The 20,537-nt window shown below is 46.8% G+C and overlaps 1 protein-coding gene across 2 annotated transcripts in view; it reads right to left on the reverse strand.

The window, feature by feature from the left end:
* Positions 1–6,698: 6,698 nt before the first annotated feature.
* Positions 6,699–20,537, reverse strand: part of Arel1 (apoptosis resistant E3 ubiquitin protein ligase 1) — a 32,176-nt gene continuing 18,337 nt past the window's right edge. For both annotated transcript variants that reach the window (XM_036205985.1, XM_036205984.1), the window contains exons 8-19: positions 20,418–20,495; positions 19,096–19,237; positions 18,876–18,997; positions 17,553–17,628; positions 16,991–17,100; positions 15,911–16,090; positions 15,343–15,468; positions 13,478–13,607; positions 13,339–13,397; positions 9,814–9,903; positions 9,279–9,454; positions 6,699–9,172 (exon numbers count right to left, since the gene is read on the reverse strand). In XM_036205985.1, coding sequence (XP_036061878.1) covers positions 9,070–9,172; positions 9,279–9,454; positions 9,814–9,903; positions 13,339–13,397; positions 13,478–13,607; positions 15,343–15,468; positions 15,911–16,090; positions 16,991–17,100; positions 17,553–17,628; positions 18,876–18,997; positions 19,096–19,237; positions 20,418–20,495 — 1,392 coding nt within the window. In that variant the 3' untranslated portion in view covers positions 6,699–9,069. The remainder of the gene's footprint in view (positions 9,173–9,278; positions 9,455–9,813; positions 9,904–13,338; positions 13,398–13,477; positions 13,608–15,342; positions 15,469–15,910; positions 16,091–16,990; positions 17,101–17,552; positions 17,629–18,875; positions 18,998–19,095; positions 19,238–20,417; positions 20,496–20,537) is intronic.

Here is a 20,537-nt window from a genome sequence, read left to right on the forward strand (position 1 = left end):
CCTCCCATGCCTCACACTTCCACTGACTGCTGTGGGGGAACCAAGCCACCCTCAGGCCACAAAGGAGGGAGGAAGGAAGGTAGGATTCAAGAGAACCAGAATTTAGACACAACTGTGCTCAGCTCCAGGGGCTCCTTGGGCCATGTCCTTTCTGGGGGAGCTGCAAATGGGATGATTCCATTAACATGTTTATCTGCATCAGAGCCAAATCATGGGAGAGAGTCTAATTGGGCCAGCTTGGGCTATGTGCCTTCTGGCAAAATAGGGAGGTATCTGGCACCCACAAGCCCAAGTGTTCCTCTTCTTTTGCATGTTTTGTTTTAGGTGACACACATACACACACACCCCACTTCCAACACTTCCTTTTTCAAAGTTTCTTCTTCTAAAATACTTCCAGGTTTATCTTTGCTGAATGGAATAGGAGGACAAGAGCAATTAGCTCTGTCTAGGACAGGCCGGGGCTGGAGCCCAAGAGAAACCAGAAGTGGGAGAGCAGTGCTAGCACCCAGAGACGCTTTTTCCGGTTCCGGAACGTTTCTCACCACCATTACTTCATTTGCATTTCAAGCTTCCTCTGCGCTGTACATTGTAGTACATGTTAGAGTCACTCTTTTCTAGGTAAGTGAGAGACTAAGCCATCCATGTAATAGTGGTTCCTTATCCTCAATTAAAATTCAACACAGTCTAAGAAAGCTGTGGGTATTGGCTTACCACTGTAAGCAATTTTTTTAAAGAGGACAGGGGCCACAGTGTAACTCACTAGTGGAACATTTGCTGGGAATTTCAAGACTCTGGGTTTGATCCTTAACACCACAAAAGGTAATACAGCCATCTGGGGAGACAGCTCAGCAGGCAGAGTGCTTGCTGCTTGAGAATAAGGACTGAATGTGGATTCCTGCCTTCCACAGAAAGTTGAATCTACCAGTGTCTGTCTATAATTCCACTGCTGGAGAGAAGGGGACAGATCTTGACCTCACTGGTCAGCCCGTCTAGCCAAAATGCTGATCTCCAGGTCCAATGAGATACCTTGTCTCAAAAATCAGATGGAGAGCAGTGGAAGAAGAGAGCTGATGTGGACCTCTGACCTCCACATGCACACACGTGTGCACCACCCACACAAGTACTGATACAAATATAATGCCTACCCCATCCCTTTTGGGTTGAGAGTCTTACCATAGAGAGGCCTCCCAGAGCACTCTCTGGCACATCTTGTCTCTTAGTGGAAAGAGTCTGCTTGAACATAAAAAAACGGCTCTGGCACAGTTCTAAGACAACTGGGAAAGGCCTGTGGCCTGTCATTGCCCACATGGTTTGTTCTCGGTGAGACGGGGAGAGGATTGCCAGGGTGAGCTGGTATGTCGTGGAGGCGCCCACATTTCCAGCCAAATGATGGACTTGGCTTCTCCCCTTAGCTTTGAAGCCGCAGCCCACAGCTTGGCCAGCCCTTGGCCTTTTGCTTTTCTTCCTTTCTCACAAGGGCCTGGAGCTGGACACTGGTCTAAGGCTCTTCCACACACATTCAGGGATTGAAGGATGGAGGGATACCTGATGCCCTGGAAGGAGCAGTAGAACGGGCAAGTACTGCCATGAATGGGCAGTAGCTGTCTCAGGGATGCAGGGTGGCAGGATTGGCTAGGGACATGCCTACCAGGTTGGCTCCCTCTAGGGACGCAGGAATCAGAGGCCCACACAGTCTGCCGCCTTGCTTGGAGGGTGAACAACAAGCACTCTGGCCGCTCCCTTGCAGGGATCCTCTGGACTTGGCTCTCCGCCCCCAAGCCACCTCATATGAGCTTGTATGAGGTGAGGTGTTGGAACCAAGCTGACACCAAGATTCATCTAATAGGCATGTAACCTTGGTCAGATTACTCCCTTCATGCCTCGGTCTCCTGTAAAACGGAAATTACTAAACACAGCTCATAAACATTGTGAAGATGAACAGAGTTAATACAGGTCAAATGTTAAGAACAGGGTCTGTGTGGAATAAACACACATTAAATGTCACCTATTATTACACCAGTTCTGAAATGATTCCTTTAGGTTATCTTCTGTTACTTAGCAATGGATTGAGAATTGGGGCAAGTGGTGGAGAAACTTAGAGCTACTGCCTCGGGAAACCTTTAAGGATGCTATGATGGACAGCTCCTCTGGCTGCTTCCCTCCTGGACACCCAGCTGCAGGCTAGTCTCACTGCGGCGACTCCCTTGTGCTGTTTAAGCTTGTAAGCTAGCCAGGCAGAGGTGTTTAATGCCCCATTAGCACCTCACTGCTTGTTGTGGGCATTAACCACCTCAGCTGCCTCCCACTGGACTGGCTGAGATGCCTTTGAAAACTAGTTCCTGCCACGGCCCAGTCTTCCCCAGCTAGCCCCGATCCCTTCCCCCACGTCACTCCCTTTACCCAAAAGTGAAACAAGTTACTGGCTAGATTCTGGAGGCATAGGTGCATCAAAACAAAACAAAAACAAAACAACCCCCCCACACAAACTTCCAATTCCGCTCTACCATCTGAAAGAGAACTCAGGGCAGCTCCATTCACCCAGAACCTTCCTTCTCTTCTCCCTTACCCAACACCTGCGGACACGCCTTCACCCTCCTCACCCCTCATGGTTTAGTAGTATGCAATCGGGCAGGGAGGCCAGGGCTCGAATTTGAAGCAGATGTTTGGGATGAGTGAAGTCGGGGTGGGGCAATAGGAAGGATGTGGACCCTTCTAGAACTGCTTGCTCTGACCTACTGCCAAGGCTGAGGGAAAATGAGTGAGTGTTCCTGGTTAAATACCCAGCTATTCCCTGTGCCAGGCTTTCCTGGGCCTCAGTCCTCAGAGGCTCTGGCTCCGCCTCCAGAGTTCTCCATGTCCTTGTGCCAACCACTATCTTGGCCCCCTGTTCTCACTCCACCAAGCCCCTGAGCCCAGCCTCACCTCAAAAGTCAGGGCTGGAGTTCTGCTTCCTTTTTTCTCCCTAGAGCTAATCCACAGTGACATTTTTTAAACCAAAACTTAAGATGTGCTCTGACAAGAGAGATTTGTGCTTGTTCCTCGTGTGAGAAGACTTAACTGAGATGCCAAGACAATAGAATTTTCAAGGTTCTGGAGCAGGAATAGATGAGAACCACTGCAGAGTCTGCAGATAGATGGCTGCTACCCGACCCCTCCCACAATGTCCCCAGAGTGGCACACGAGCCTTCCTAGATTCATCCAATATGTCCGTCACCTTGAGCAAGACAGAGTACCCTCTACAGAACACAGTTTCAAATCCATTGCTAGAACTGAGGAAACACATTGGTACTATCATGAACAAGGCTTAGAAGAAATCCTTTTTAGGACAGGGAGCACAGGGGGCTGGTATTCTTAAGTCAGAGTTCAAACAAGCAGCCGTCTAGCTATTGAGGAAATCAACCATGAGCTCTGCCCAGCCCCCAGAGAGGAACAAGATTGATCACAGCACACAGCAGGGAATTGTCTCCTGGGTTTGACTAACACTAAGGGAAAATTGGAGTGAAGTTCAATGTTTCCACCCATGGTGGCCACAAACCAATGTCATGGCTCTTTGTAGTGTTGATTCACTTCTTCATGCTTTGGGGCTCATTGGAAATGGCTCTGTCTTTCCTCTGCCATCCCAATTATTCTAAGCGAGCACAAATCTGTTTGATTGCTATTAATGTTGAAAATACTCCCTTTCCCCATTCATGCAAGATTTTGATTTCATTCACTGAGCTGCAGGCAACTGGCCAGTTCCCTGCTGCCAAAGTCAATACCCAGGTCTTCTGACTGGGAGAGCAGGTTAAGAGAGAACTGGCCCTAAGATCATGGAGTTCCCTTTCCCAGCCCGGTGCAGGATCTGTGAGGCCACAGACTACTTATGGTACAGGGAGAACTTGCCCCTTGGGTCTGTTTGAGCCCATCTTTACCAGAGTACTTTCTTCTCTGAAAGTCAGTAGGGAGAGTCATTTGCCTTTGTTAAAGGAGCTAGACAGTTCACGTGTAGCTGTTACTGTATGAGGTAGCCTCCAAACATATAGAGCAGCAGCCCCCAGCCCTGTGGAAATAAAGCAGAATGTGAAACCTGGAGACATGTGGCCCCGAGTGTGTGTACCTGCGCCTCAGGGAAAGGACACAAATCTGGGAGGTTCTCACAGGCATGGGCCACATCCTACCCAGTGTCTCAAGCTCTCTGTAGTGTCCCATCTACAAAGAAATGTTGGCTGAGATACAGATCTGCACAGAACTAGAGGGGAAGGGGGACCACGAACCCGGCGATGGGAGACACCGGATTCGAAGTGGAGAGTCTTTAACAGAAGTTAAACGGCCACTTGAGATAACTCAGCCTAGGACTCTGGAGACCCAAAAATGATGGCACGTACTCTTTACACAATAACACAACATTTTGCCTTCAAAATAGCCTAAGAGCCATCAACCTTTTCCAGCTGGCTTGCAAATCCTGATGTCCCTGACTCTGCTAATGCGCAGAGGAATGTCTTGGCATCTTTCTCTGAGGGGGAGTTCTGGAGAGAGGGAACACTGGGCCTGTAAAGCAGAGAAAGCTTCAGACTCCACCTCAGACAAACCAACAATGCAGGTGAAGATGATGTCGCCAGCCTAAAGGTCAGGCACCTCTCACAAAGACCGACTGTGCTTACAGCTTCAGTAGATTCGTGGTGCTGCTGGTGTGTCAGGGAAGGGGGTGTCTCCCTTATTCTGGTACTCTTGAAATTGTATGCTTTTCAGTGAAGCGTGCTCCAGGAATGTGGCCTTTACCAACGGGTGCTGTTTCATATAAAGTATAGACAGGAGATTTATTCAAATGAGTCTTTCTCTGCAGACAGTCGCCAGAGATAAACAGAGTACTGTGTCTGACCTCACCGTAATCATCCCATTTGCACGTGACTAAGGATTTTCCACCAATGTGGAGATAAAAATAATTTTAGGACCCGCCCCACCCCTCGGTTACATCCTCAGGGGTGTCTCGTGTTCTTTAGGCAGGACTCATTTGCAATTTGGCAGCCTCTTCTCCCACATTACTAGCTCACAGTTCTACAAAAGTTTCTCCATGCAGTTTTTAAAGCCATGACTACCACTCGCTTGCACCTCTTAAAATCTCTCCACCCTGGAGTAGGGCCTTCTCTTCATCAACCCAGATCACAGTGACTAATAGGTAAACCAAGGTATAAAGTGTTCATCTGTCCCACCCAGTACCAAGTAAGTGTGAGGCAGGCAGGAAGCCCTGGTGGGCTGATGTCTGGGTTCTCTGTCTAAACTAATCTTCAGGAGACAAACCCAAAATGCCAAGTTTGGGTTCCGAAAGGAAACATACCCATGCTCAAACAGAGTTCTGGAGCCAAGCATAGTGGCACACACCTTTATTCCTAGCATTCAGGAGGGAGAGGCAGGAGAACCTGTGAATTCTAGGACAGCCTGTCTCAAATTTAAAAAAAAAAAAAAAAAAAAAGGTTACCGAGTCAGAAATACCAGCAAAGTCGACACGTTTGGGGATAACCAACTGCTGAGTCATTAATACCACACTTATATGCTACTTGATAATGTCCCACTGACTGTCACAGAGAGTTACAGTCACATCAGATCAGGCCACAAACAGGTCATAAATGCCAAGGAGCATCCAACGTAGCGATCTCAGAACGTATGATTAGTCAGGCTCGGCACCAGGAGTCTGGGCTAGATTCTTATGGGACCAAGATGGTCTCAAAGGAGTCTTTACACCAGCTGTGAAGACGTAATGAAGAGCACAAGGAGGATGGTGGCAGCTACATACGTAATTCTATGAAAATCAGAAGGCTGTCAGTGTTAACAGTGTTCTCCTCTGGAGGGTGGGTGACTTAGCCCTGTATACTTCCTCTTGTACTACTTTGTTTGGGGCTTTGTTGTTTGACACAGAACGGGTTTTTTGTTTTATGAGGCAAGGTCTCACTGGGTTCCTCAGGCTGTTCTCAAAACTCCTGGGCTCAAGTGATCCTCCTAGCCCAGCCACCCAAGTAGCTGGGACTACAGGCATGAACTACCACATCCACCTTGCTTTAACTGTTAAGATTATTTTTTAAATGTGTGTGCCTGTGCACCATGTTTGTGCAGATGCCTGCAGACATCCTGGGTCTCTGGATCCCCAGGAACTGGAGCTACAGGTGGTTATAAGCTGCCCAGCATAGGCGCCAGGAACCAAAGCCAGGGCCTCTGTAAGAGCAGCAAGCATCCCTAACCACTGAGCCATCTCTTTACCCAGCCCCGCCTCCCCTTTTCTTTTTTCAAGACAGGGTTTCTCTGTGTAGCTTTGGTGCCTGTCCTGGATCTCAATCTGTAGAGCAGGCTGACCTTGAACTTACAGAAATCTGCCTGGCTCTGCCTCTCGAGTGCAGGGATTAAAATCATGTGCCACCGTCGCCCGGCCTAGCCCCCTCTTTTAACTACTGACTTTCTGATACAGAAAACAAGAAATTAATGTTTAAAGGTTATAATAGACTTCCTTTGCTCGTATCAAAGTAGCGTTCTCCTCAGGCCCTGAGCATAAGCCCTTTCCCACTGGGTTGCCATCTATAGCCAGGGTTCCAAGTGCACACTCTCTGCACAGCAGACTGGCCCCCGCTTCCAGGGAGTTGCCGGTAACACAGAGAAGCGTCTTAACATTTTCCTCCCCATCTTCCATTTATGTTCTGCTCCCCACCCCCACTCAAACAGCCACTCAGTGCTCACTTCCTGTAGGTGTTTTATTTATTGTACAAAATATTTACATCTCCAACTGCAGACGTCCAGACCGGGCCTGACAATGCGCAGCAGAGTTCGGTCTCTGCCAGCTTTCTAGAACCACACCCACACTCCTCTTGGTTTTCATTTCATGACTCGTCTCCTTTAAGGACACTGAAAAGCCGAAAGCCAGGGGCTCAGCTAGCTTCCCGAGTGCCTATGTCCCAGAGCACTAACAGCAGAACTGGCTAAATAAGGACTAGGGATAGAAAATTGCCCAAGAAATAACACATCTTTTTTGATCTCTCCAACATTCTGTGTGTCTTCCCCACACCGGCTAGTGCCAAAGCAGTATTAGAAAGAAAAAAAAGAAAGAAAAAGAAACCGCAAAAGAAAGCACAACTGCTTCTGAATAGTCAGGGAGCACACACTGGAGTCGAGAACCACACAGCACTAAAGGGTTTGTTGTTGTTAGAGACGCTGGTGCCTAAAGGCCACCCTGGGATAGCTGCTCCAGCTGGGCTGCCAGTGCCTAGGAGACTGAAAAAGTGCTGTAACTAGAGCCTAAAATGATAGGTCTGGCCAAGAACATAAACTCAACCCCCTGGGATTCTCTAGAGGGGTGCTGGAGCCAGGATTACAGAATCCAGGACAGGAACAATTGCCCCAAACAGCCGAGCCAGCCCATGTACCCGAGTTGGAAGCCCCACCTACCCCCCCACCCCCCACCCCCGGAGGCCTGAGAGGCAGCAGGGGGATGGCTAAACTAGCTTGGACACGTTCCATGGGGAAAGTGTGGACAAGCAGCAGCACCTTGTCCTGGTCCCTGAGGAGAGCAGTGACCATGTGGCATGGAGGATCCTGGGGTGTAGAGGCCCTGATGCCAGGTCCTAAACCCCAAGAAGTGAGGTCAGCGCCCACGCCAACAAAGAACAAATAATGACTGCAAAGGAGGTCAGGTAGGAACGGATTCCAGCAGCTCAGGAGGGCTTGTTTCTCATGACCCCCGGAACACGAGGGCTCAGACATACTTCCGGGAGGCCAAGATGTAAGAACTGCCTTGCCTCAGGATTCTGTGTACCTGCTGGTTTTGGCAATAAAGATGGCTTGTAATATATTCTGACTGAGCACCCCCTCAGAAACGGGAGCTTGTAGCAAAGCCTTATTAAAGACAGAAACTGGGAAGTCCATGTGATCTTGAGCCTTATGTTGTTTTCATTCAAACACTAATGAAAAGAGATGTTATCATCTTCCAAGAGACTGACAAGTTCTCTTCGATCACACGTAACGGTGAACCCAATATAGCTTCCTCCCTCCTGATTCCCCTTCCTGAAACTGAAGAAACCAAGTACCTGGGATTGCTAGGTATTGACTGCTGCTGGATCGCTACCATGTCTACCCCGTGGCCTGACCCAGGATGTGATGACAGTTCTTCTGCCTCAGTGCTACCAGAGGCCACCACCAAAGAATTGGCAAGCTATGTTTACTGTCCCGGTCCTTTGCTCCCAAAATTCTTCCAGCGGAGTGTTAAAGACAGCTCTTAAGAGACCACATAAACTGGAGATCAGTGGCCATGCCACGCCATCCTTCAGTGCAAACAGCAAGCTCAGAGAAAAGCATCAGTAGTCTTCAAGCCGTCCACATGGCCGGGCACGGCCCTTCCCCGAGAGAAGCGCGGCCAGCACTGGAGGCCACAGCACAGCCGTCCTTTACATTCTTCTCTCCAGCTCAGGCTCAGGAGAAAGCTTAGCACAGTCTTTATGGAGTGATGATCATCTTCAAAAATGCCCCCAAGGAGTGTCTTCTCCAGTTGTCACCAGAGATGCGTAGTACTATCAGTCCCCATCAGCGCTATGGCCCGTGCCTGCCACTTTCTATCTGTGCTTCTGGTTACTGATGAGAAGAGGTGATGGGTTGTCCAGGAGAAGGGATCATGTACCAGTCTGGTCAAGTAGTGAGGTCAAGAAGGGTATTTCCAAAGAGCAGAGGGTGCTGGAACAAGGCATTGCTCCAGGGTCTCGGCATGCCAGCTTTCCAACAGAACTGAGTCCTCCACGTCATCTCCCAGCCACTGAGGCAGATCCAGCTACAGAGATCTTCAAAGGACCCAATGAAATGACAGCAGCATGGTCCTTTTCTCATGACTGAGTGGCGTTCCGATAGGTATCAACGTGCCCAAATGGTCTGTGGTAAATGTGGACACAGAGTGGGTGAGGTAAGAACAGTGCTTGTAGATGACAGAATACTCCAGACACGAGGGAGCATGCAGTCTGTCCTGGCTAATGGGTATGTGTGTTAAGGTCAGTGGTTATGCTTGGTAACATGTGTCCAGATGCTCTGGAGAGTATGAGCGCCAAGCAGGTGACAGAGGAGCGGTCAGAGCATGCCAAAGCCCTCACACCCCTCGCTGATGGCCAGCTGCAGCATCCTGTGCACCTCTTCATAGGAGTCATATGTAGGGAGGCACAGTTGGTTAAAACTGGAAAAACCAGGAGGAAGATGATTAATTCACATGACAAGAAACATGAGCGAGGGCTAGAAAGAGACTCTCCCACCAGGGATGCTTTGGGCAGCCAGACACCTACCATGTGTGTGCAGTAGGAAGAGTGCTGTGGGTCGGAGCAGCGATAATCTGAAATGAGGGACAGAGGGCAGCAAAGCCTCCAGGCGGAAGCTGAGAGGAGCCTGTTGTGAACTGAAGGAGTCGAGCCAGTTCCTCCTGGGTCAGACTGGAAACCACGGTCCAAAACCACCTCATGACCTGGCAGGAGATACAAGGGTATAGTCACACACAGTGTGCAGCCTTTGATCCTGAGGATTTGATCCTTACGGGAGGAACAGGATACTCTGGGTAGGCCATTGTCACAGGGTCAGATGAGCAATCACCGATTGACTGCCTGGCTCTGTTTGCTTGCATTTCCCATCGACTACCCCAGTGGCAGTCAATCTAACAGTCTAGGACCCCAGCTCCTTTCAGCCGGGTAACCAACCACCTGTTTTCCCCACACGGGTCTCCTTTGTGGGGAACATGTCAACTTCTTTGACTCCTCTAGTTTTTTCTTCTAAAACCTTTCCCCACAAGATGATACCAATCCAACTGTAGAAAGTTTAGCCCATTACCTTTTCTCTGAAATGCCAGGAGCCATCAACCACCACTGCATGGGCTTTGAAGTCAGCTACACTGATGTCTCCAGTCCCACACATCAGCAGCTAAAAAGACAGACAGAAGGACAAAGACACACTCTTCAGTTATCTATTGACATGGAAATGCAGAATAAAAGAAATGCCAGGAGAAAGACAGAAGGTGAGATCACAGTGCCAGAATAAACTGCAATAGGCCAATGATTCCTCAGCAGTGTGCTATTTAAAAAAATAAATAAGGCCTAGATATGGGGCCCAGGGGTATGCAGTCTAGGGTTGTCGGACAGGCTTAAAGGGGTTTAGCAGGTGGTGGGCAGTGTCTTCCCTGGGGTCCCTAGGGCCGCTCTGGCCTCTGGTACAGCTGCTAGGGGCTGCAGGCCCTAGATGTACTTGTATTGCAGACTCAATTAAAAAGAAAGGCAGACAGATAACGCTTGTGGCTGGGCCCCAGGTCTACTGCATCCATACCTCTAGAGCTGGATTATAAGCTTATGTAACTGAAAAGGCGTTTCTGGTGAGCATGCCTAGTTAAGAATTGCTATGGATTCTTTGTAATTAAAAGAAAAAATTAAAGAAATAAAAGAACTAAGTATATGCTCTAGCAAAGAAATGCCAAGGAAAAAAGGCAAGCCCTTTCTCTCCCTTTGATGAAAATCCCCAGCCCCATTTATGAGTGTTTTCTCTCAGGATCTATCTATTCTCCTTTGGTGGATTGAACTTTCACTACTTCCCTCTAGCTCTGCTTCCACTTGAACAGATAAATTAAAAGGTATGCAGAGAGAGAGAGGGAGAGGGAGAACATTAATGACATCAGAGCCCTAAACATCTTGTTGATGTCCTAATTTGGTTCAAGATCCAGCACGTTACTTAGCAGACTCTGAGTACCCTTCCAATAGCTATAAGGAATGAAATCTCTTAATAAAAAGACAGAAGACAGCCAACGAAGGCCTGGAAGCTTTGTTTGGAGACCATGCCAAGCTAATGAGTAACTAGGATCAGGCTAAGGAGCAACCGGAAGACTGCAGTTTTCCTTTCTATGCTGTTACCAGTGCTCATGAAAACAAAACACTCCAGTGCCCCAAATACCAGCACTGGGTAAGAGGTCTATTAGAAACTTGAGACTGAGAAGTCATTGTCTGGATTTTATATCTCAAAGCACAAAAAGTGATAAAAATAATGGAAGGCTTTGACTGTTCTCTGACAGTTCAGCTAACAAGAAAAAGAATTACACATCATCACCTGACACCCACACTAATTTTTTTCCTTACAATTTTAAAAGAATTTTATTTTTGTTGTTTAGTTTCTCAAGGCAGGGTTTCTCTGAAGCCCTGGCTGTCCAGGAACTCCCTCTGTAGACTAGGCTGTCCTGGAACGGATCCTCATGCCTCTCTGCCTCCTAAGTGCTGGGAAAAGATTTCTAACAGGAAACAGTTTGCAGAAAGGAACTCCTCATAAAAGCTATGGGAAGTTAAAAACTGTAACTTTACTGTATGTATCATCTGTGAGGAGCAACAGTAGGAAAAGACAAACTGACTTTGTTTTCTGCTGCTGTTGCTGCTTTTTAACATTCATTCATTCATTCATTCATTCATTTTTCCTGGAGCTGAGGACCGAACCCAGGGCCTTGCGTTTGCTAGGCAAGCACTCTACCACTGAGCTAAATCTCCAACCCCTCTTTATTTATTTTTATGTCATGTGCATTAGTGTTTTGCCTGCATGTAGGTCTGTGTGAGGGTGTTGGATCCCCTGGAACTAGAGTTACAGACAATTGTGAGCTACCATGTGGGTGTTGGGAATTGAACCCAGGTCCTCTGGAAAAATGGCCAGTGCTCTTAACTGCTGAGCCATCTCTCCAGCTCCCCGCTTCCCGCCACTTTGTTTTGTTCTTGACTCATAAGGACTTTAATTAAGCTAAATATAAAAATGGTATTTACAGGAGTTGGGGATTTAGCTCAGTGGTAGAGTGCTTGCCTAGCAAGAGCAAGGCCCTGGGTTCGATCCTCAGCTACACACACACACACACACACACACACACACACACACACACAATGGTATTTACTTTTTTAAAAATATTTATTTATTATGCATATAGTGTTCTGCCTGCATCCCTGCATGCCAGAAGAGGGCACCAGATTTCATTACAGATGGTTGTGACCATCATGTGGTTGCTGAGAATTGAACTCAGGACCTCTGGAAGAACAGCCAGTGCTCTTAACCTTTGAGCCATCTCTCCAGCCCCAGTATCTACTATCTTATAGATAACGTTTAATTCATACAAAATGTGAAATAGTAACACAGTTACTACAGATATGTAAGCACATACGCGCGCGCGCGCGCACACACACACACACACACACACACACACACACACACACAGAGTGGTTATGGTCAAAACTTTAAATGTAATCCCATCTTGTGGGATGTCTCTTTTACTAGCATATAGCCCATAAGAGACTGTCTTCACCTCTATTTCTCTGGTATCTCAGTACACAATTCATAGTTCACATATACCTGAACAAATACATTCTATAATCCCCTTAAATGTCATAAGACATTATGAAGACTGCACATGATGTTAATACTCCTTACTAGTCGATTAATATCAAGAATAGTTAATAGATAAATATTAACTACCATTCTTCATAAACACTTGACACTTTCTGACTTTTGACATTCTAATTTTTTTAAAGATTTATTTATTTATTAATTATGTATACAGAAGAGGGCGCCAGATCTCATTACAGATGGTTGTGAGCCACCATATGGTTGCTGGGAATTGAACTCAGGACCTCTGGAAGAGCAGTCAGTGCTCTTAACCTCTGAGCCATCTTTCCAGCCTGACATTCTAATTTTTAAAAGCTGAAGAACAGGTCAATGAACAGAAGATTAACAAAAGTGGACACAGGATGGAGAGATGGCTCCATAGTGAAGAGCACTGGCTGCTCTTCCAGAGGACCTGGTTCAATTCCCAGCATCCACATGGCACCTCACAACTGTCTGTAACTCAAGTTCCAAGGGATCCAACACCCTCTTCTGGCTTCTGCAGGAACCAGGCACACATGTGGTACACAGACATACATGCAGGCAAAAGACTCATACACATATAATAAAAAAATTTAAAAGGTGAATCCAACTTCTGCATAATAAAAAAGACTTTCTGGCTACATAGTGAGACACTGTCATACCCTTTAACCCCCCAAAAAGAAAGAAAGGACTTTCCTGTCACACCTCTAACAGAAGACACAGCCAGCAGGAGCCCAGGAGGCATGTTCTCAAGAACAGCAGTCGTGGGGCTGGTGAGATGGCTCGGAAGGTAAAGGCACTTGCTACCAATCAAGCCTGACTACTTATGTCCAATCCAGAGACTCACGTGGTGGAAGGAGAGAAGTCAGCCTACAAGTGGCTCTCTGATCTTCACAGGTGTGCCATGGCACCTGTGTACCCCTCACACAAGTAAATGAAAAATAACACAGGACAAAGTAGGTTCAAATCCTAAGCACTTACCTCAAGCTCATTCTCATCAAAAATAGCCAAGAGGTTCTCAGGAACCAACTCATTCAAGCCTGAAACAAAAGTATCCAAGTTAAAGCCATGCCTGCAACTACGATGCAGACATCTTCAGCAAAAGGAGACAGGGTCCCACCTTTTAGGAAATGCTCCACCTCATCTTTCACTTGACTGGCCAGCCGATACTGGGCGAGCAAGTTCAAGTAGAAGATTTTATTTGCATTGGTGACTGGGGTTTGAGCTCCACCTGTCATGAGTTCTACAACCTGAAACAGGAAGCAAAAGACAAGGAGAGGTTGTGGCGAGGAAACTGTAAGATGCTTCAGCCTGGAGTGTCCTACAAGCAGCAGAACGGGACTCCCTCAGTGCCGGCCTCAAGCTCCTGATCTGCATTTGGCTTTTTAACACACTTGCTTCTACCTTTTGTACTAACCTTCAGGACTTACACCACTTCTTCCACACTCTACTAGCTGATTTCTAAAGTGGGTGTTAAACGAGGTCTGCTCCCATGCAGTGGAGCAGTGGTGATTCCACAGGAAGATGTTATGTTTGTTTGTTAGCAATAGTTTAATCCATCTCCTACAACTAACCCACTGATGACCTTTTTTCAAAGAAGCTCTTTCATAGCTCTGAAATTCTGGGATGGAAACAGTTGTTCCCACACATTCTTCTATCTCCCAAGCACACAAATAGAAAGAACAATGGCTGCGGACGGGGAAATCCGGCTTCCAAAACTCCAGCCACAGTACTAACTTGCTACAGAACTTCAGTCCATGAACTATTTGTTCCTCCATTTGTCTTTCTGCAAAGAAAAGCTAACCAAGCTTCTTGAGTCACTGACAGAATTAGTAAGCACGCGCGTGCGCGCGCGCGCGCGCGCGCACACACACACACACACACACACACACACACACACACACACACACACACACACCCCAATAAACAACAATGGAGGGGCACTCGAGGAAGACCCAAGCAGTGAAAACAATGACCTGGAGATCCTGTGTATGGAAACCAGAGTTGTTTCCATAAGGGAATGAACGCCTCCATTTTAACTGCATTGATGTGAACAATAAATCTTCATAACATTTTTTAGGTCACAGCTAGAAATGCTTACTCACAAAAACCACACCAAATTATAGCAGTAATAGAGTATCTGTAATTACAGAAAAAAAAGTTCTACTGTCTTAATCTACTGAAAATCCCGCTGGTGAACAACCTGTTGCTGTCCCTAGGGCCAAGGACTGTGACCTAAGGTTCTGTTCACTTGCAGCTTTGTTATACCAGCTCAGGAAGCTAGGTACAGACCTCACTAGGACAAAGACAGAAAACTGGCATGTTCCAATCATTTTCAGTGTTTAGTTCTGGGTTGTTTTTGTTGTTGTTTGTTTGTTTGTTTGTTTTTGAGACAGGGTCTCTCTGTGTAGACCAAGCTGGCCTCAAACTCAGAGATCTGCCTGCCTGCATGTGTCTCCCAACTGCTGGATTGAAGGTGTGCACCCCCACACCTTTCAGTCATTGCTACTTTCCTTTTCATTGCATATTGTTAACTAGTTTTGCAGTGGTGGTATCATACCTAATGAAGGTTAGTAATATATTATTATTATTATGACCAGCTTCATTATTATCATTTGATAGCGCATAACTCCACAATGTAACAAGAGCACATTTGCCAAAAAAATATATCTGGCCAGTAATCTCAGCACTCAGGAGGCCAGCCTGAGCTACAAGGTGAGACCCTGTCTCAAAAAGCCAAATCAACCAAACAAAAACCCAACAAGAACAACATGAGGATTTTACAATGTGCAGACACTGTGTTAAATGAAGCATCAGCAACTACATCCCAACTGCTAAACACAGACACAGTCGTCCTCCCCAGCAGGCCTGTGCAGTGACACTTCTGTTGCTCTGCAGTCCTTCCTGCCCTGCACAGAGTCTACTGGTCCTGCTTTAGAGGGGCCAGAGGCGTGGGGACCCTTAACTCCGCGTGGTCTTTATCACCTTATCCAGTTGACCTGATTTGTTGTATTTTTCTTCTGCAAAGACCAGCTCCATCTCACTCATGTCATTGTTGAGGATAAAGCAAACTTTGGACTTGTAGAATTCTGGGTCGTCCGTTTCAAAGTACTGAGGAGAGAGGCAGACACAGAAGGAGCACATGAACTCTTTTACAACGAATGAAATTGTAACTGCTTGACATCACTTACATCTTCAGTCTTAAAAATAATCAGCTCAGGGGGCTGGAGAGAGGGCTCAGAGGTTAAGAGCACTGGCTGCTCTTCCAAAGGATCTGAGTTCGGTTCCAAGCACCCACATAGAGGCTCACAATCATTTGTTATTCCAGCTCCAGAGGATCCAACACCTTCTTCTGACTCTGTGGGCACCAGAGATGCATCTGGTGTATGTACATACATGCAGGCAAAACACACATACAGACAGAATAAAAATAAACAAATATTGTAAGAAAATAAGTAAAAGGGAAAAATACTTTAGAAAATCAGTTTATAAGGAAAGATTCCAGAGGCAATGGCCAGACTGTCTTAGTGGAAATGCACACCTAGGATGTTACCTTGTAATGCATACGGAGTCCAATGATTTGGGCCAGGAAAGACCGAGTGAAACGGGCACGGACCAACTGCTTGTAAGCTCCTCCTAGAGAGGACTCATACAAACACTTGCCCACCAGCCGCCCTGCAAACTCATACATCTTCAAGCGCAGGTGAGCTGGGCGATTAGGGTTAGGATGCACCTGTTAAAGAAAGAAATGGAAAGGCCTGGGACCATTTTTCATCCATCCTAGTTCTGGAAAGACCCACCCTCCCAATGCAATGTACTACAATGTGGACCTGGAATGTCCCAAAGGTGCCCAGAGTGCCATCAATAGGGCTCAGGTTACCGGAGTATGCCCTGGAAGAGAGCTGCCTGGGGCCTCCTCTCCTTTCACGCCCTAGCCCCGAGGTGAAGGATCTTGTCATTCTCTTCCACTATGATATGCTGCCTCACCACAGACCCAAAGCAACGAGGCAGACCAACCATGAACTGAAACTTCTAAAAATCTGCAGTGAGATGATATTTTCTCTTCATATGCTGATTGTCTCAGGCATTTATTACAACAATGGAAATCTGGCTCATACCCTACACCAAGGGAATAAAATTTCAGTTTAAGGATCACAGAGGAGACAACTGAGTAATTAATTTAAAGTGACTGGAGGATGGCTACTGAGGAACCTTAGTTTGTGGTCCCAGGATGATTTGCATACAGGGGACATGATGCCTGTCCCTAAATGAGAACTTGATTTAACCACAGTCAGGTGCTCTACTTCTGACACCTCTAGTCAAAGTATCTAATACAGAAACCAACTGCCTTAGGTATTTTTCTTTAGAAAATAGCTTCATAATTATAAATGAGTAAAGTAGCCATTACAATATAATGCTCTTAGCCAAATGCTCAACTATTCATTTTTTTCCTATTTACAGATGAAATAATGGAGCCAAATAAAAGGGAGGCAACTTGATTAGCTCATTAGTAACAACAAATTAAGAGCAAAACACGAGTTGTCAGGACTCCCAGGTTAGGCGTGAAGCTCTGTGTACGCGGTTTGGTCCCGTGCCCCCCCCCCACACACACACACGGGGAAAGCACACTCACTAGCGCTTGGTTGTTGTCGCTGAAGCGGGTGAAGAGCTGGCTGCTGGTGTCAAACAGGGCTTTGCAGATTAGCTCAAACCACTCCCGGCGAGGCCCTCCCCAATCCAACGCTGAAAAGCATAATGAAGATTAAAAGTGAAGCCGCTTCCACCACCTCCTGCTACTTCCCTTCCTTTAGTGACCACTTAACAAGCCCACACCCCTCCTGTCCCACCCCCTGCTCCTCACTGCAGCTCCCTGTGTGGTGGACACTTTCTGGAACCCTACTTCCTTCTGTAGAAAGCAAGGTATTCTGATCACTAAGCTAACAGGAACACAGAAGGTCAGAGATCCCAGGAAATGGACACTCTGGGAGCTGCAGTGGTTAGTCTGTCCTTTTGGTGTGAACTGTAAGAGCTCACCCACATGTCTGTTCTCCACGCTCCACCACGCCACGCAGCTAGGCTTCTTCCCTGCCTCACAGAAGCAGGGTCTTGGGGGAGTGGAGGGGCTGTTCGGGATTTAGCGAAGAGTATGGGAGTAGGAAGGGAATTAAAATGGTAAAATGAAATCTCAAAACCACCTTCTTCATCCTGGAAAACCACTTCAAAGTTCTTGCTCCAATCTGAGATGGAAAAGTTCCGAGTGGCCTTCAAAGACTACGAGAGAGGAAGGAAGCTGTCAGAACACTGGCTAGCATCCCTCAGCTGCTAAAGACCAACCCCCAAGAGCACCACCACTGCTCCCTAAGCCAGCCACTCCGTGCAGGTGATATATGACTCATAAGTAAGCTTTAGTAACACTATCTTTTTCTTTTCTTCCCCAGACAGGGTTTCTCTGTGCAGCTTTGCGCCTTTCCTGGAACTCACTCTGTAGCCCATGTTGGCCTCGAACTCACAGAGATCCGCCTGATTCTGCCACCTGAGTGCTGGGATTAAAGGCGTGTGCCACCACCGCCCTGGCTCTAGTGACATCATCTTATATGTAAATACACAAATCTCCAGGAGAAATTCAAAAACAAATATTAAAAAACAAAATCTAAATATAGAAACAATGATGATCCCAGCAAACAGGAGGTTGAAGCAGGAGGACTACAACTACAAGTTCAAGGCCAGCCTGGTCTACACTGTGTGAACTTCTCACCCGAGAAAACACACACACACACACACACACACACACACACACACACACACACACACAATTTAATTTGGAAATTGATAGTCAAATATTTTTCTGTTTCTTCTTTTTTTTATAAACTTCACTTTATTAATGAAAAACCCCTTACAGAAAAGTTTTCTTTAAAAAGATTCAAGTTAGTGCTAAGCTGTAAACAAAAGAGCTTGAGGAGTCTTGGTTTTCAGTAAAGTACACTAGATATATTCACTAGATATCTTTATCCACCACAAGGCAAGGCCCACACAGGGAGCCGTCCCCATGGAGTGTGGCTGAGAAAGGGGGTTTCCAGGCACACCCACCAGAGCCAAACACCACAGACACTTTCGGGACAGGCACCAAGCCTTCTCACTCTTAGGGAATGTCAGACCATGCCCATGTCTGTGTGGTGGAGACAAAGACTCATCAGGTGTTCCACGTCCAGCAGACCTGAGTGACGACAAGAATGACTTCCCTCTACCCCAGGGATGACTAACAGGCTTCTCTAACCACCACTTCCATCAGCACAGACCAGAAAACTTCTGTGTCATGAGTCTCCCCTCCGCTGCATGCTCTGAACACAGTGGCCCCAGCCCAAGATAATAAAGCAATACAATGAAAGAACAAGTAAGTCTCTAATATGTTTAAAGGGAGAAATTTATGTTTCATTAATAGGATGCACTGTGGAATACAGTCAAATACTGAATAGGTCCTCGGTTGGAGAACTTGCATATAAAGATGAAACGTTACATACCGATTCCAGCAAGGCGTGTCTGCTGACCTTCAGGGTGACTTTGGAATGAGGTCTCTTCACATGTACCTGCCGCAGCTCTCGTTGGAAAAAGTTCACCTTGTCTTGAAAGGTCTCAGAGCCTCCTGAGGAGCAGCAAAGTTCATTATGACTTATTAGAGACATGCGGAGGAGCACTGCTCTCCAGCTCTACGGCCTCGCGGTCCACTGCTTCCCACCTTACCAATGTTCTTGTGCAGGGAGCGGATGAAAGTAGCAGCTAGAATGTTCCTTTCCTTGCAGCTGAGCTCCACAGGAGGCTGAATACCGTCATCCACCACCAGCGTGAGGAGCTTGTGAACAGGGTCAGGGCCAAGATATGAAAACTAGCAAAGAAAATGTAGAAAGTGGTTAAGTTCATCTATAAATCTCTTAATTCCAACAAAGCCCTTCAATGCTTACTCTGCTACACAAACAACAAAAACAAGGCGCTGCTGGGTTTTGTAAATACATGCCAGGAGTCTATCTCGTTTATCTCATACATTTATTTAGTATGTGTGTATGTGTATGTGTACAGGTGCATGTGCCACAGCAGCACACAGGGTCAGAGGCCAGCCTACGGGCATCGGTCTCTTCTGCCACCACAGGGGTCTGGAGGATGAACTCTGGCCACTAAACTTGGCTTTCACGAGCCATCTCGCCAGCCCTCCTCGATGCTCTATAACGGACAGGTTTGTCTGTCTCTGTCATTTTCAGTGTGCACACATGCTGTGTAGGGGGTATGTTTTCAGGAGTTGGGTGGTTCTGCCTTGTTAAATACTCCAGGCTGCTTGGCCTTTGAGCGCCCAAGTGATTCTCCTGTCCCTGCCTCTCATCTTGCCACAGAGCACTGGGGTCATGTGCCACCACAGTCGGCTCTTTACACGGGTTCTGGAGATCAAGTCGTGTTTGGGTGACAAGGCCTTTCACCCACTGAACCACCTTACTGGTCCCTTTTCAAGTTCTCACTGAACTTATTTGAGTCATAGAAAAACTGCTTTTAAGTAAGGATCCTGGGCAACGCTGCAGATCTTCCAACATAAAGTTTGGAGCAACTACTATTCCAAAATGCCTGGAGAAAGTGATCTTCATAAACAATATACCCAAGCCTCTGGGGCAAAGCTTAGATTCAGGCCCAGAACAATTAAAAAACACAACTACAAAAATAAAGAAGAGGGATTTTTAATACATGAGAACATCCCTTCTCGCAGAACAGGCTTCTCTTCAGCAGCAGAGAGCACAGATGAGCAGAAGGACCACACCTTTGAAAGCCCGCTGAGGACGGAAGGCACTGGAGAGTACTCTGAATTGCTACTGGTACAAACTAGGCAGTACTCAGTTTCCACAGCACACTCCTTGAATATTCATGGCATTTAGTGAGGGATAACTTCTTCTTTGTTTGGAAATGAATAGAGAGAGAACTTTCAGAAACAATGAAAGCCCTCAAAAAAAGAAAGAAAAAGAAAAGTCTGACCACCCCAAAGTTGAGGCCTGCTCAGCATGAGGTAGCCCTAAAGTTCAACTTACCTTTGTCCCAGGGCACACTCGGAAGGTGTAGAGGCGCCAGGGGATGATTTTCAGGTAGAATTCCTTCACGGAGAATTGCTGGGGACCAACACAGAAAATGAAGTGGGTGACAAAGAAGAG

This window comes from Onychomys torridus, chromosome 14, assembly GCF_903995425.1.
Source record: "Onychomys torridus chromosome 14, mOncTor1.1, whole genome shotgun sequence".
Classification (NCBI taxonomy): domain Eukaryota; kingdom Metazoa; phylum Chordata; class Mammalia; order Rodentia; family Cricetidae; genus Onychomys; species Onychomys torridus.